Genomic DNA, 17014 nt, shown 5'->3' with positions numbered 1-17014 from the left:
AGATTGCAGCTAGATGGTAAACTTGCATAGAGAAGTCTCCCATAAATATCATTTATGTGGGGTACTTTTGCTTCAAAATGCTTCAAATTCAGAACATTTGGAACCTACATGTGAATTAAATGGGAGAGCCCTTGGCTGGAAAGTACCACTGTGAAACTAGGAGTGTGATCTCTGAATGGCTGGTGTGCATTGGACTTATTTCAATGTCCAGGCAGTCTGTACATACCATGAACTCTGAACTCAGGGACAGATAACATCCAAAAGTGAGGTTTTTAGCTTGTCAGGGTACCTAAATGTCATGTGGAAAATTGGAGAGATGCCTACATACCTCTCAGGACCTAAGTTTAAATTTATTTGAATTTTTTTTTTTTTAAGATATAAAAACCCACTCTCGTTAAAACAGGCTCTCAGAGCAGTGGGCTGGATGAGCCAGCCCTGTCGTGTTTTTTTTTTTTAAACTAAAAACCCCCATCTGAAGGAAAAGAGAGTTAAGATACACCAAAACCTGACTTGGAGTGTGTTCTTTGCTGTGGTCTGTAATTAGATTAATTTCTGATCCATAGGAAATCTGACAAAACATATGAAGTCTAAAGCACACATGAAAAAATGCCTGGAGCTTGGAGTATCAATGACATCTGTAGATGATGCTGAAACTGAAGAAGCAGGTATGTCAGAATGATTTAATTTAGTAGGAATGGCCCCTGGAGTATGCAAATGACTCATTGCACTTCAGCACGGTGGCTGGCATGGGAAAACATATTAAAAGTATTTGGGGCATTTTTTAATTAAGAGGCATCTTTTTAATAAACAGGAAGCATAAAAAAATAAATCCAGTCCATTTTTGAGTTACATTTTTTATTAAGATACATGAGGAAGAGCTAGAAATAAAAGTATGACCTGTTGTCATCTGTCTCGTACAAAGTTCCCAATATTTTCAATTTAGATGTGAGAGATGGCAACATTTAAGCAAAGTTGTAAGTTGGGGTAGGGTGAATTTGCTTTATATACTTCATTTCAAGTATAGAGTTCTAAGGTATTATTATGAAAAATTATGATTTAGGACTATGGCTTTATGCAGCCATCCCAGATGAAGAGCGTTCAGCGGTGGCACTGGGTGTGCTGGGTGGGGAATGAATGTGGTGGAAGGTGTAAGAGGTGGGGTGTGCACTCACCATCATGACTTGCTCTGGCTGTTTCAGAAAACATGGAGGACATGCAGCAGGAGGCAGAGAAGAGTAGCAACATGGCAGGCCTGTCAGCAGAGCATCAGTTTTCCGACGCGGAGGAGTCAGATGGCGAGGATGGCGATGACAATGATGATGACGATGAAGATGAGGATGATTTTGATGATACTCAGGGAGACTCGACACCAAAAACCAGATCAAGAAGCACCAGCCCGCAGCCCCCTCGGTTCTCCTCCCTCTCGGTGAATTCGGCTGGGGCATCGCAGGGGGCTTCCCCCGAGGGCTCCCTTTCTGTAGGACACTCCTCCCTCATCAGTTACTTGGTCACCTTACCTAGCATTCAGGTTACTCAGCTAATAACACCAAGCGACTCCTGTGAAGATTCACAGATGACAGAATATCAGAGGTTTTTCCAGAATAAGAGTACCGATTCAGAGTCCGATAAAGACAGGTTGGACATACCTAGCTGCATGGATGAGGATTACATGCTTTCGTTAGATCCCAGTTCATCTCCGAGGGACCTCTCACCTTCCAGTCGACAGTCATCACCTGGCTATGATTCTTCACCCTATAGAGATAACTCACCAAAGAGGTATTTAATCCCAAAAGGGGATTTGTCACCCAGAAGGCATCTGTCACCCCGAAGAGATATGTCACCCATGAGGCACCTTTCCCCACGGAAGGAGGCTGTGCTGAGGAGAGAGTTATCACCAAGACGGGACATGTCACCAAGACGTCACCTATCACCAAGGAGACCAATGTCACCAGGGAAAGATGCGTCTGTTCGAAGAGATTTGTCTCCTAGGCGAGAGAGAAGATATATGGCCTCCGTTAGAGCAGCATCTCCCCGGAGGGGCTTATACCATAATCCAGCGTTGTCCATGGGTCAATATTTACAGTCTGAACCTGTTCCAGTGGGGCATTCAGTAAGTATGAAAGAATATTTTTCACTCTTACTGTCAAAACAAGTGCTTTTACCTAATTTCTGCACAGTGTTTTTAAAAGCTTTTTAGAAGAAGGCGGCATAAGCTTTAAGCCTTGGTGGGAAGTCCTGGAACCAGTGCAAGAAAGTTGGAATAAATGAGGACTAAGCTGTGATGGTGATTCAGTTAGATGCAGTAGGGTCAGCCTAAGGCTCAAATCTTCACTGAGTACAAGCCTGAGTAGCTACATTAACTTCAATGAAATTAGTCTGGCTTACTTTAACCGACCATGTCTTTATTATATTTATTTTATCTATCTATCTATCTATCTATCTATCTATCTATCTATCTATCTATCTATCTAACATTATATTATATTATTTTAAAACGGCCCAGGAAGCTTACATGGCATGTGGGGCTCATTTCTGCACTGTAAAACCTTTTACCTCCCAGACTGTCAGATGAGACCAAGCCCAGATTAGAGTTTAAGGCCCTGATACTGCAGTGAGGTGCCCATCACTGAAGTATTGTTTAATGGAATAAAAACTCTAAAATAAATGGAGCCTCTAGGAATAGCAGGGTGCCCATCAAAATCAGGCTCTGTGGCTGGAGCTTAAACGATATTATCATGTCACAGGGGCAGGCAGCTGTCTGCCCCGCAGAAGGCGCCATCACAACTGGCTGTTTCGGCAGGGATGCAACTGTCTGGGTGGAAATGGAAACATGCAAAACTTGCACAGCTGCTGTCTGTGCTGTTCCCTTTCAGTAAACCAAGTCTCATAAACTGCCGACTTGGCACTTTTGACCAGCCCTAGCATTCACAAAACACTCTCTCCACAAATAGATTTGGTCTTTAGAGTTAAGGAACGGCCTCACTATGTATGCATTTATTTACATTTAGTATGCTTCCTTCTCCACGTTTCATGTTGCTGCTGCCCTCTCACTGCCTTCCTCACCAGCCCCTATGTGCGGGTTCAACCCTGGCAGGCTGTGACAGACTCACGCTGCCTCAGGGCTCCTGCCTCCCTTGTCCTCCTCCCAGCAGGGCTCTCCTCCCCACTTCCCCATTGCCAGTCTTCTCGGCAATTTGTATAGTCTTTGTGGTGCTTCTCTAGAGAGGAGAAGAACCCTTAGCTCACAAAATCGGTATTTTCAGAGCTCTGGGATGAATTTCTCTGTGGAGCCAGGTTGATATGTTGCCTGCGCCTGGGAGTGGAGTGAGAGATGCATCTGGGCAAAGGTGGCTGGAGCAGGGGTAGACCAAACAGAGCCAAGATGCCACCTCCCTGGCAGATCCAAAAGTGGCTTCCCAACTTCTCAGGGGGATAAGGGAAAGCTACAACGTAAGCAGCCGTGTGTGTAGGAGAGAGCAATGCAGGTTCTACTTCTCCCATACCTTAGACATGGCTCCATGGCCTGGTAGGTTGTTGGGGAGAGCAGTGGAGAGGGGTGGCTGACTAAGCAGTCCTTGAGGAACGGCATGCTGAAAACCTGCCGCACTCTCATGGGAACGATCACTGAGTAGCTGAGGGAGGATACAACCTGCCAGCCGTTCTGCTAACATAAAGGGAGCACAAGAAGAGGATAAAGAGCCACCAGTTTAACAGTCATGATGTCTTAGTATCAGATGGAAAGGATTATATGAGACACTACAGCTGACATTGTGCAGGGAGCCCCAGTTCCTAATGTCTCTCATGAGACACTTCCACTGGCATCCTGCAGTAGAGATTTTGGATGTGTGATGATGCTGGCAAAAGGGTATGTAACAGTCACCCTTGGCCATCTGACAGTTCTTGCTGTAATGTTTGCCTTGTGTGTTATGCACACCTTCCAGCAAGGCGTTTAACACATTGTAAGCACTTTTAGCACCCTTAGCTCCTTCTTTTGGAAAGTCCACCATGCCAGATGGGCATTTAACGCTTACCTTATTTCTGAGGTAGGATTAGGCATGTGGCAGTGAAAAACCCAGTGTAAAAGATATTTGTCCTACAGAAAGCATTGGTACCTCAGTGGCATATTGAGTGTTTTGAGAGGGAAGCCCAGACCTCAGTACAGTCACTGGAGCCTGAATACAGGCGCCACTGGAAGTGGAGCCCAGCCAAATTTAAATGAGGAAATGACAAATGAGGATGATTGCCCGTCTCAACAAATGACAGAAAGGAAGGAAAAATGGATTCCTCACCTCTTGGTGCCTTTCTGGAATATAAACTTTAGCCACACAGTAGTTGAGTTTAGGTGACACGCAAGTTATTAAACTCATTGTGTGGGAACACAAGTGACACCTGAGCTTGCTATAAATGAAAACTGTCAGAGAACAAAATGGAATAAAGGCTTCACTTTCAGAGAAGTGAAATCCAGGAAATCAAAACGGGGATAGCAACTGCATCAGTGATGCACATGCCAGTTTACAATCCTACTTCCTCTTTTGAGAGCTGCATTGGGTTCCCGGCTCTTTCAGGAGTAAGAGAGGATTTGTGCTTCTGGTGCCTGCAGTTCCCAGAAGAGGCCAGTTTTCTTTCTTCTCCACTGAAATGGATGTATTTGCTCTAGTCTCTTTGGCCAGTGCTGGTCTAGTTCCCCTTCATTTTGTTTCCCCTTGAATATTCATGCGCTTTGGTGGTCTAGTGCAAAGAGCTTGTAAAGTGCTCCAGCATTGAAAACATCACATAGAAAGCAATTTAAATTATTTCTATAGGAAGTGGAAAACAGTTTGGGGAAAGTAATTATTTTTGTATGATCCTACAAACTACTGAAAAATATGCTTTTTTTTTCTTTGGCAGTTAATAACAGGATACACTCTTGCAACAGTATACTCTCTCCAAAGTAGCCTAAGGCTCTGGTTGATGTTGGTGCACATTTGGCTTTGGCAAGTTAAGTTGTCACCTTTAAATTCAAAGGCAGATCCCCATTGCTGTCTACATACATTCAGGATCTTCTCTTTTGTCAATGCCAGAGGTTTCTTTTCTTTCTGAGGAGGCTGGTGCCATTATCAAAGGGCTCTGATTCTTCTTAGTCATTTTACATCAGTCCTGAAAGAAAGAGCAGAGATAGGAAGGCTGCTTTTGTTCACCCTGAGTGCACCTCTGTTAGCATTTTAGTTTGGATCAGGCACACCTCTCTTCTCACATTTCTTGTGCTTTGACTCACGTTGCAGTGCAGTCTTGGAATGAGTGACCTGGATTGTTTTCAGATGAAAATTAAACTGAAAAATGTGCTCCAGGAGTGCAGCAGGTGCACTTAAACTGTGAGTGGGCATTCAAATGAGTGAGAAGAGACCACACAGTGTTAGTCCAAAGCAACCTTCACCTCCAGCCCCACAATACTGATATTGTGAACATGGGATCCAGCACCAACTGTTTCACTCTGTTCCTGCTTGTCCCCACTCCTAGTGCACCCCACCACTTCCTACTGCAGACCAGAGCTTTTGCTGCTTCTACCAGTTCCAGGGCTAGACACCATGAGGCTCTGAAGGTATCTTGCCGTGGGTGGTACAAGCTTGGCCCTAGCAATTGTTTTAGCTTCTAGGAGGCAGTGGATTTTGCTTATCTTACTGTTTTGTGGCAGCTCTCATTTATTTTGATGTCTGAAGCCTGTCTTGATACATCCCGAGGGACTGAAGGGAGTTAGGTACCTCCTGAAAACTGATAGGACTTAAGGTCCTTTGATCATCCCAGACATATGGATATTAAATCTGTTCCCAGTCACTCAGTACTTTATCATGTTGAGTGAAATGGATTCCTATACAGAGAGCCAGCATAAAACTTCTAAAGTCCAGGTAAACTAAATAAGTCCACTGGTGTTTGTGGGCTGCTATGGTGCATTCTCAGTAGGACTGCAAGTCGAGCTGATCCTGAAACTGAAGTCCGCACAGATTTATAGTCACTTTTTTAAGCATCATGTCTTTTAGAAAGCACATTGGTAATATGCTCTGTTACTGAATTTCACAGTAGAGTTCCAACATTTTCTGGTTTTTAACTTTAAAAAGCTTCAAGTACATTACGATATGGTAATCGAAGAGATTGTTTTTCACCCACCATCTTTTTGCAAGTTGTGGTCTGAGGCTGCCAGGAGGATGTCTGTGAAGGGTGCTTGGCTTTGAAATGCAATCTTCCTCTTCATTCCCCACAGCCTGTTTTGGGTGATGTACCAGATACAGGGTAAACCCTATCTCATCCCTGGGGGACCTGTGAAGCTGGATATGGCTTTGCTCAGAGGTGTGGTAGTCTAGCTTTATGACCAGGTCAGAGAGTTTAGTGAAAAGCTCCTACAGAATACTGTTGCTTGGGAAATTATATGTCACCTGGAGTTAGAGGGAAATATGCTAAACCACAACAAATGAGAATTAACAGGAAGCGAACTGGATTCCTGTTACCTGACAAAGAGAGGAGCTCATCTCCCTGCACTGGCAGCAACCCATTCTGACAGCACTGCAAAAAGATACCACGACTTTCTGCACTGTGCTCAGTGATGGGATCTAATACTCTGTCAACAGAATAAAGTCATTGGATTTTCAAGATGTTTGTTAAAACAAGACAGCTCCTCTAATATTCAGTCTTTCTCCATCATTCATATATGTGTGTCTGCTTGTAGGTATGAAAATGCTAGATATTGGTAAAGAAAATAAAAGCAGGGTAAGAGGTATGAACATTTATTAATGCCTGTAAGCATTTATGTTGCCCTTTTTCAAACTTATCTGCCAGAGCTAGAGAAGGATAATCCAGTATATGCTCAGCCAGGCTTGGAAGGCATCCAGTGGACATGCACACACTGTCAGTGGTTATGTAAAAATTAGGCATATGAGACATATATTGGATCATACTGCTGGTCTTGAAGCATATAGCAGTTTCTGTCATGTTAGCCACCTCTGTCTGACATAGACAGGCTGTTGCTCTATTCCCTTTTGAAACTGTCAGGGTACAACATGAAGCCGGTGTCTTTCTCAGTTAGAGATTTGTGTGTGACTACATTTGTTCTTTGATGAGTTTTACTCCATTTATTGGTTGTTTTTACTCTGTTCCCCTTAGCCCAAGTTCACATCAGATGCAATAGTGATAAATATCAGGGCTTAGGAAACAGCCAAGAGGACAGTATGACTGAGAAACAAGTTGGCAGACCAAAGATGGAAAAAAAAGGGGGCAAGCAGCTGTGCAGAGGTGAGGTTAGTGATAGGAAGGACTGACAGGGTAGGTGAACTATGTCTTGTGGCTTGGCAACTGCAGTTCATTCTGTAAATTTTCCCCTATTCAGCAGTATAACGTGCTGTCACTGTGCTTTCTTATGACAGTTTCTCTTTTATGAGACTCAAGTGTCTCACTTTCTGAATAGGAAAATTCCCAACATAGATTAGTCTCTGAATAATAACATCTCTTAAGTTTGAGTCTGATGATTATAGGTCACCCTTCCTGTCTCGACGTTGATTTCTATCAAACAGGACAAAGCATCTGAGCACAGTGAGATTGAGCCCCTGGGTAGCACAGAAACAGAATCTTTAATTGCCCCCTAAACCAGTTCCCTGGGATGGGATCAAGAGGTTGCTTAATGCCTTGAGAACTAGGATTTCCCAGCAGTGAAGTGCTGCCACTTTAGCACATTGGCATTTGACAGCGCAGTCCTCGGGCTGCCACACCAAGGCTGTGGTAGCAGTACAGCTCTGGGGCAATTGATAGGTGTCTGGTCAATTTGCAGAGCAGAGATGAGCATTTTTGTTCATTTAATTTCCTATGGGAGTCCCCAAGAGTTGTGTGGCCAAATCCCACACACAATTATGAAAATGTCATACTGCACTTCTGTCATCATTATTTCTCTAGTCAGCCGTAAATGGTATTTAATCATCAGATGGAAAACAAATTTTAAAAGTTAAGAATGAAAAAAAGAGAAGCCCAAAAGCCCAGGGCATATTTAATACTGAGTGGAGATGGAGCTATTCATTCTTCCAAGCCAGGAACTAATGGGAAGGCACTGAAAATGTCAATATTGCAAGATTGCTTTTTATTAGCCATTACAAAATCCCTCATTCTTCTCAATCCCATTATGAGTGGGTGAGTCTCCCTGCAACTGAATCATCACTTGCACTCACAGCCAGTGCCTGTGCTTTTGTTATTATTTGTTGTTTACACTACAGATAGACCAGAGTGGTGTTCCATTGTCTTAATGACTATAAAAATTCGGGTCTTCGTCGTACAGAGGCACTTGAACTTCCATGGAAATACCCGTCCACTTTCATCAAGGATTGGGTAAAGCTCATGGAGATCAAGTGCCTTCTCTGGGGCTCCAGAGCAGGATCTTGCAGCAAGCAGAAAATACATACATGCAGTCAGTTTTTTCGCATACTGCCAAGCAGCGGTGGTGAGCAGGGAGTGTTCGGATGTGTATTTCTCTGCAACAAAGTCTTGACACCCAGCGTGGATTGCCAATACCAGCACAGTTTGCCAAAAGAGAGGGTAAGATGGATATCTGGGCCAAATTTCTTCTGGGGAATGAAACTCTGTCTACCCCAAATTCTCTCTGCAGTTTCAGTTGAATGTAATACTCTTCACTTCCTGACCTAAATTGCTGCATTGTTGCTGAACACTCTTAAATAGCTGCTGCCTTTCACCTCAGAGGCATGAGCCCTGTAGGGCTGAGCTAAGCAAAACCTCCTCTGTTGTTTGGATAAGCAATTAGTGGAGTTTTCCAAATGCTTTGGGATCCATCTGCATGAAAGGTGCTGCATGAATGGGAGGTTGTGTTAGACAGGAAAGCAGATAGGTGGTTTGGCCGCCAGACAAGAATTTCGCCAGTAGCAGCACTGACATTTCTTTTGTTTTTTTTCTGGTTACAGAGAAGGGGGTTGTCTCAGGGGCCTTACTTCAACATATATGGAGAAAAAGGAGGTATGGAGCACCGTGGGTCTAGCCCGTTCCCCGAAGGTCCGAGCGACTACGTCTTCAGTCATCTCCCACTACACTCCCAGCAGCAGATCCGAGCACCCATCCCCATGATGCCTATTGGGGGTATCCAGATGGTCCATTCAGTACCGGTGGCCCTTTCAGGTTTACATTCTCCGTCCACTCTGGCCCTGCAGAGGGAGGGCTCTGAGGAGAAGCAAAGAGGAACTGCGGAAATCCTTACAAAAGAATCGTATAGTATTTCTAAGCACCACGAGAAACGTACCTCTCCGCACAGCTTGCACCCCACTGCTCCCTCCAGCGCGCCCTCCTCTCCGTTGCTGTTGCTGACGCAGAGCACGTCAGAGGACAGTGTCGTAGCTACCGAGAGGGAGCAGGAGGAGAACATACAGACTTGTACAAAAGCCATAGCCTCTCTGCGAATCGCCACAGAAGAAGCCGTTCTGCACGGGGCGGAGCAGCTGCAGAGGCCTTCTGAGCCTCACCAGAAACCCTTAGAAAGTGCACATTTTAGCATTAAACACTTTAGTGGATCTGAGCCAGGCCAGACCTGTGCTTCAGCCACCCATCCTGACTTGCACGGTGGTGAACAGGACAGTTTTGGTACATCACAGACTGCGTTAGGTCATCCCACCTTTTACAGCAAGAGCTTTGTGGACGTCCGGCAGTTGGGCTTTCACAGCAGGAACGACTCCCCATCAAGCACACAGGAAAGAAAAGATCCGTCATCTGAGAAGAGCAAGCCACATTGATCTGAGATGCATGGAGACTTTCACCCGTACATTTACCCCACTTTTTTTTTTTTCTAGAGATAGAAGAAGTATTCAACTTTACAGCATGCCTGTTCTAAGTTACAGTAGTTTGCTATTATATATACTTTTGTTATATCAAAAGAATTAGATAAAATAACAAGTCATCATGAGCCTGACCAAAACTAAATTTGAAATTCTTATTGGGTCTGGTACTTTTAAATTGTACAGATGTTTGTGCCTTTTCTTTACTTTGCTTATATTCTTATAAGCATTTTTTTAGCAGTAATTTGTACATATTTTAGAATTTGTGTATCTGCTTTGTAATAAATGTAATTTCTTTCCTTTTTTGGACACTTGGATCTAAATGATGTAAAGCAAAACGGCATCAATATATGTGAGGTTGCACTAAAACATATTTTTATATGATTAAAACTGAACAGCTTTTATGTACAGCTCTGATTCTGTAATACTAATATTTATTTACTTTGTTTCATAAATTGTAAATTTTTTTCTTAATGTTGTGGATTGCTTTTCTATGTGAAGCATGGGATTTACTGTTGCGTAATTAGAACAAAATGTATATTGTAAAACAAGATATTTAAACTAGAGTATCTTATCTTATTCTGCACTTATGCATTAGTTAAAAAAAAAAAAAAGATAAAGGTTGTATCAGTCAGTTCTTAACTCCTGTAATTTTTTTTTGTCTCTTGTTTGCCGGATTGACTATAACTTAAGTGCTGATTGTGATTTTAAACTGATAGTACCGTAAAGCATTAAAGTAAAACAATGTGCTATTGTGAGTTTTTTCAAAGCTTTATAAAACAGTTATAAACATATTAAAAGTATTTGGTCTTATGTGAACATGTTGATCTATATACTCCTTTAAAAAGCTATGGGAAAACATTCCACCCCATGTAAATATGTGCAGGTGCATCCCCGGTGCTGTCTGCTGTAACTCACTGGGACAGGCGAGGTTTGCTGTGCTGCTGGGCATGGAGCCGGGGCATCGCTGGCTGCCGGGGAGAAGAGTCCGGCCATGGCACGACCCACTCCCTGGCCTCCAGCCGCGGGGTGGCAAGGCCCCTACGGCCGCCCGGGGCTGGGCGAGGAGCTGGCCTGTGGGCTGGAGAAGCGGCGCCCCGCCAAGCCCCAGCAGTCCCCTGCTCATGAGGGCTGACCCTGGGGCATAGGTGTCATGCAGAGGTGCCTCGGCGTGTGAGAGAGGGTTTTGGAGCAGGAAGAAAAGGCGTTTCCATACATTTGAACACCACGGCTGGTCATTCCCTGCTGTGGTGTCTGGGTCAGCTTCAGGGGAGGCTCCCGTGCCGTCCTGTCCCATCCCGTCCTGTCCCCCCATCCTGCAGACGGAGGAGCGTGGCCCTGCCAGTGAGGCAGAGAGCACCGCCACCCCGGCCTCTTCAAGGAGTGGGATTCATGGGAAAGAAAGGCACAGTCTTCCAGAGCAGGGTCTCCATCGGGGTGAGGTTTGCTCCAGAAGAAAGTCAGGAGGAGCCCGGGCTTGTGTTTGAACACGTGTGGTGGGTTACCACTACCACCAGCAGTGTGCACACGCACTCAAACACACACAGGCACACACACAGATGAAAGAAACCAACGACCTGGATTATATTTTGTGCTATTTAGTGGATTATAAATATGTGAAACCAAGTTTGTATATTGACTTAAAATACATTTAAGGAGTGTTCTTTAAAAAGAAATAAATATACAGTTACATGCATGAGGTGTCTATTTTTCATGTGTTCTTTGATTTTCCAAGTTTATTGGCATTCCATTATATTGCCAGAACCTTGTATTCCCAAGCGCTGCTTTCCCACACAAGGAGTGCCCTTAAGAATGTGAGCAGCAGTGAAAAATGCAGATCATCTTTTGGCCTCCTCAGATATTATTAAACTAAACCAGTTTATTTCTCCAGTAATACCGTGTGTGGGCAGAACCACAGCTGGTACGTTGTCACAATTCTAGCATGATGGCATGTGACGAGCATAATACCGTAACAGAGGGTGACTGCTTCTAACCATTAAAGGTTAGATTCTCATAGCCACTGCAGTGCTCCTACCTTTATTCCAGATCATTATGGTAACCTTGCCAAGATAAGTGTATGCCAGAAAACTGGCTCATCTCAGACTGGAGAGAGGAGAAGCAGTGTATGTAGTTGGAGGCGAGCAGCTTGTTGGATCATGCTTCCATGAAAAAAGCAGAAGTCAGTTACACATTTAAAATAAACAAGCCTTATCTGATAAAAGCCTCTTTCTTCTCCTTGGCTGCATGGCTGTACTGAGAACAAAATGCTCTGCACAGTGATCAGCTAATCAGGTAATTGCAGATATTTTATTAAGAGGGAAACAGGCAGCCCCCGATGGTAAACGCTTTATTAACATTGCCTTTATAAGCAACCCCCCTTACTGTGGGAGTTACCTCTGGCTTGTTTGATTATTTTAATTAATTTGCAGCTGCAATCTACCATCCACCTTTTCAGCCTTGGGGCATTTTTTTTTTTATAATCATTGAGCAAGTATCACTGAAATCACATGTGATATTTTTGGGTTACAATGGAGCCACCCTAAAGAGGTTTCGGGTACTTATAATCTTAATTTTATTTTCTTAATGAGTTAATGTTTATACAGTGCTTTGAAAAAAACATATCCTCAGCCTAGAGGCATTGATGATGACCACTTTTCACGCTTTGGAAGTGGTGTGGAGGAGGAAGGCAAACAAGTCCAGCAAAATTTTCTCAGGCATGATCAATTTTTTGGAACCAACATAGCGGGTGCAGCAACCAGGATGGGGGGGCAGATAATTTGATGATTTCCCTGGTACAGCCCCCTCAGGGGTGCCAGCAGTAATGGTGGCGTGGGGCCGTGCTTGTGCCTCGCTGTGCTGAGCCAACGCTCTGTGCCTCAAGCCTCTGGGCTGGGGATCAGCGCTGCAGGAGCGCAGCTGCACGGCGCCTGGCTGGGGCCGTTGGGCTCCGGGCAAGACTGGTGGCACCCGTGTGTGCTGACAGCCCCTCTAAGGGTGATGGGGAGGGGGTTCCTCCAAGATGTTTGCTGTGGTGGGTGCACGTAGGACTAATGGGACCAAGAAGAGTAACTCTGAGGTCTCTGGTGTAAAAGCGCTGTGTTTTTAGAAGGGATAAAAAGAAGAGATTTAACAGGGTCCTCTAGAAAACTGCAGAACAGAATGAGGATTTTTATATGCAATGTGCTATAGAATTTCTAAGTCATGAATATAATTACCTATTATATTGTTCAAGGAGGTTATAATTTTCTATGAAGATCCATATGTCTTTTCTGTAAAGCACAAGGGAAATACAGATGCTCTGGCAAGCTCTAGTCCCTTCTTGCAGAATACTGTCACCAGAGTCACTTCAGGATTTATTTGCGTCAGCAAAGCAGAGAGTGTATTGGTCTCATAACTGCCTGCACAATCCTCTTATGAAGCTTTAGATTCTGACTCAGGGTAGTAACTCCACTGCATGTTAAATACCTTTATGTGGACTTCCCTGCTGCAGGACACATTGCCAGGCATGGATAAGAATTAGCACCAATAAAGGACATCATTAGCCATAACAGACCCAAATGGAGTCAAGCAACTTAAATACAGAAGTTTTGATCCAAGAATGCTGCAGTCACCTCCCATTTAACCCCAGCAGCACGCAAACTTAGAAGGTGCCTCCTTGTTTGAAGTTGTTTCCTGCTTCTGGGCATGAGCTGAACTTCTGTCCTCAGAACTGCTTCATGCCTCTTCCTCTCCCAGACTGACCCAGACACCAGAAACTACATATTTCTTGACCTCAATCCCTCAAGGGTCCTGCCCTACTGAGTAGGTCTTTGAAAATGCCTGACATATGATGAAATGTGCCTTCCTGTTGAATTATACTTCTCGCAAGTGCTGTCACTACCTCTTACAGATTAGCCTAATGACTTGGTCCCCCTCCCTGGGTATCTAAAAAAACCCTAAAATCTGTGTTGAAACTGGCTAGATCAAACATCTCCAGTCTCCTAGGAGAGGTTCTAAGTACCCTATGAGGAGTAGAAGAGTATTTTCTTTCCTGTTGAAGTTCTGCTACTATGAAGCAAAAAATTCAAAATTCATTGGGTCATCAAGACTGCAGTCTATTGTTCCCAAGAAAAAAAGCTGTTTGGATGTGCCCTGCTCAGCAGAGAGAGAGCCATCAGGAAGGCCAGTGAATAGATTGGTGTGACGGAGACTTTAAAGGACAAGGACTGAGCTCAAGCAGCTCCCTGCCCGCAGCCTTCTAGAGAGCACAGTTTCAAACATGCCTCCTACTTAGCATCCACCTCCTCTCTGAGATGGCTGACTCTCGCATGCCCAACAGAGGGGGGCCAGGTGACAAACTTAACAGTTCAGGGCTTCAGAGTGAGGCACAAGCCCCAAAAATTAGGTGCTGCAATGGCTGACTCCTTTATTGGGTTTTGCCCTAAAGAGCTCGGGGAGAACAAGCCTTATTGACTTATTCTACTACACGGTGCAACAAGTCAATGGGAGTTATCCTTTTAAGTCATTTAGCCACCTTTGAAAATCCCAATCAATATTCTCTAAAGAATGTCCTTAAAGTAAATCCAGGATATTCAATGCAAAACTTGCACAGCACATCATGTATTTTAGTTTAGCCTTTTTTTTTTTTTCCCAGTCAAATTGCCTGCATGAAAAAATCAGCAGTCTGTGTACTAATTGAGTTTATTACTGTGACGATGTCCCTTTGCCCTTTTCTCATACACAGATTACATACACTAAACACAGACCCTGAACATATGCTCTCTGTAGGCTCAATTTAAGATGAAAGTGCTGGATAGTTTGACTTGTTCTGCAATTATTCTTGGGGGCTTTGCATATGCTACATCTGTCACGTGTGTTTGTGCTATCTTTAATATGCCTGCTTTTAATTGGATTTGGTACCACTGATAGCACCAGGAATGTGAGAAACAGCTTTCACTGTGAAACAACTGGCTTCTGCCCCTGTGTGATGCCCACATGAGCTATAAGAAGATGATTTGTTGTGTGTACATAAGTCTTTTCCAAATGATTGTGCTTGGTAAGAAAAACTCTTTTTAAGAGTTTCTTTAATTTGTGAGTATAGAGGTGCCCCGTTCATAAGTGTAGGACTTTATTAGGCATGCGAATGAATTTAAGCAAAAGAGAAATGTCTCTGTTTTTATACAAAATAATCTCGAGCTGGACCGCTTTAGAGGCAGAGCTGGATTAAACTCATCCTTGGGAGCAGACCTCTGCAAGGAGCATGAACCACTGGAGTTCCTACAAAGGATGAATTGGCATTCAGGGACTGCTGGCTCTCCACGCTGGCAACTGGCTGCACATAGTGACCAGGCGTTGCTCTCCCTGCAGCTTTAAGAAACGGGGTTGACCTCCTATTGTGCTGTGCTTTGCTCTATGTTGTAAAATCATCTCCTACAGGCAACGTCCTCACCCAATGTGCATCAAGCTAATCTCCAGTGGTGCTGCTGCACCTCTGCTGCAGAGCAGCCAGGGGACTCTGGGAGCCTAACACCTCTGAGGTCTGTTCAAGCATACAAATAACCTGCAAGATCTTGACTGCTTGCAGGCTGGACTGCAGGCTGGTGGGAGCAGTGGTAGAAGAAAACAACAATTTTTTGAAAACCAGTGAAAATTTCTGCTCTAGTGAGTTTCTCTGCTTTTCTGCATTGTATGAATATTCATTCTAAAGCTGACATAGTGAGGGGAGCTTGATCAGCAGCAGGCTTAATGAAAAACAAAACCAATATTACTACACAAACTGCTTTTTCACATTCTTCCCTGATGAGTGACATCTCTTAACTGACAGGAGTACTGCTAAGCAAAGCAGCCAGGATGAATATGCATGGTGGCGCGCAGCCCCATGAACGCCCAGCAAGGTGGAGAAAGCCAGTGGAGGCAGATCCGGCTCCATACTGGAGAACAGCATTTCCTTTTCCTCTCCCCTGCCAGAAAATAAGAGGCTGACACTATGCCATAGAAACTAATGGAGTTTCCACATTCATTTTAACAGCAGGAGATGCAGTCTCTGAAGGCTTGTTTCCATGAGGTGATGAGAAATCTCACTGCTAAAGTTGCAGGGATGTCAGAGTACCTGGCATTTTGCCATCTCAACTTCTTTCATTCCCATCTGCTCCTAGAGAAGTGAAGGTCTTTGCCTGGTTCAGCCACACTCTGCCAGGGCAGCGGGGCCGTAGGTGGCAGCTCCAGTCCATGGAAGGAGCTTGTCCCTGATGTCCTTGGAAGTGGTGTAAATGCCCTGAATCCTCCAGGCATTGGCCCTCTAAACAGTGGCATTGTGTCATCTGCGAGGCAAATGAAGGGTTGGGAGAGGATCTGTGTGCTTATTCTTCCTAAATAGACATCTACTCATAATTGCCAACAGATTACTTTGAAAGAGTGACTATTTGAAAAGCCAAGTTTTCTGAAGAGCTGGACTCTTTGACTGAGGCACTTAGATGAAGTGGTCAGTTTTCAAAAGTGCTGAGCACTTGTTCTCAGCAGAAACTGCTGGAGTCCGGGCACATGTGAGAATCTGGCCCTTAAAAACTTCTTAATGACTGACTTAATGGCATCTGGCACTTCACTTTCATTTGTTATTTCTCACAATCTTTCTTCCCTCTACAACAACCATGTTTAGCCAGAAAGAAAGAAGGAAAAAAACAAATCAATGAAACAATGAGCAAACATTCACGGCTCAAATAGCCTGTTCCTTTTTACTGCCAGGAAAAATGTAAATGATAAAGCTGAGGCTTTGACCAGTTTTGTGACAAAGTTTTTCCTCTCAGTTTCGTATTTCTTGATGACATTTTAACTCATGGGACTGGCACAGAGAGACATACTGGACTCATCCTCAATCTTTCAGAAGTTTTCTTTGGACACTCAGTAGAGAGGGGGGCTTTTAACTTTGAAAAAAAAAAAAGAAAGGCAAAGGCATGGTGTACTGCAGGGAGCAGTCTTTCTCTGGCAGAAGATGAGCTAAATAGTCTAATAGTTTTTTCCATCTGTGTTTCCTCTGGCCCTACTGCGAGCAGAAGGGATTCCGATCCAGCCGATCTCTCAGGGTGGGGGGTGAAGGGGGCTGGGTGATGCTCTACACTGAGCCCTGCTGCCCGTTCCATCAATTAACACGGGCAGCGGAAAGAACCTGAGGGAGATAACACCCCTGTGGTGCTGTCCCTGCTCTGCGGGATCCCGTGAAACGTTTTTGCTGGCTCTCTGCAGAGCTGGAT

General features: G+C 44.3%; 1 protein-coding gene across 4 annotated transcripts in view; it reads left to right on the top strand.

Annotated features, from left to right (window-relative positions):
- The window catches only part of HIVEP2 (human immunodeficiency virus type I enhancer binding protein 2), a 123606-nt gene extending 112122 nt beyond the window's left edge, over positions 1-11484 (top strand). For all 4 annotated transcript variants that reach the window (XM_026844449.1, XM_026844450.1, XM_026844453.1 and 1 more), the window contains 3 exons: positions 564-665; positions 1200-2110; positions 8928-11484. In XM_026844449.1, coding sequence (XP_026700250.1) covers positions 564-665; positions 1200-2110; positions 8928-9746 — 1832 coding nt within the window. In that variant the 3' untranslated portion in view covers positions 9747-11484. The remainder of the gene's footprint in view (positions 1-563; positions 666-1199; positions 2111-8927) is intronic.
- Positions 11485-17014: the final 5530 nt, after the last annotated feature.

The sequence above is a fragment of the Athene cunicularia genome (genome assembly GCF_003259725.1).
Source record: "Athene cunicularia isolate RWA chromosome 3 unlocalized genomic scaffold, athCun1 chr3_part1, whole genome shotgun sequence".
NCBI lineage: Eukaryota > Metazoa > Chordata > Aves > Strigiformes > Strigidae > Athene > Athene cunicularia.
This window is presented reverse-complemented; position numbering and strand designations above follow the sequence as displayed.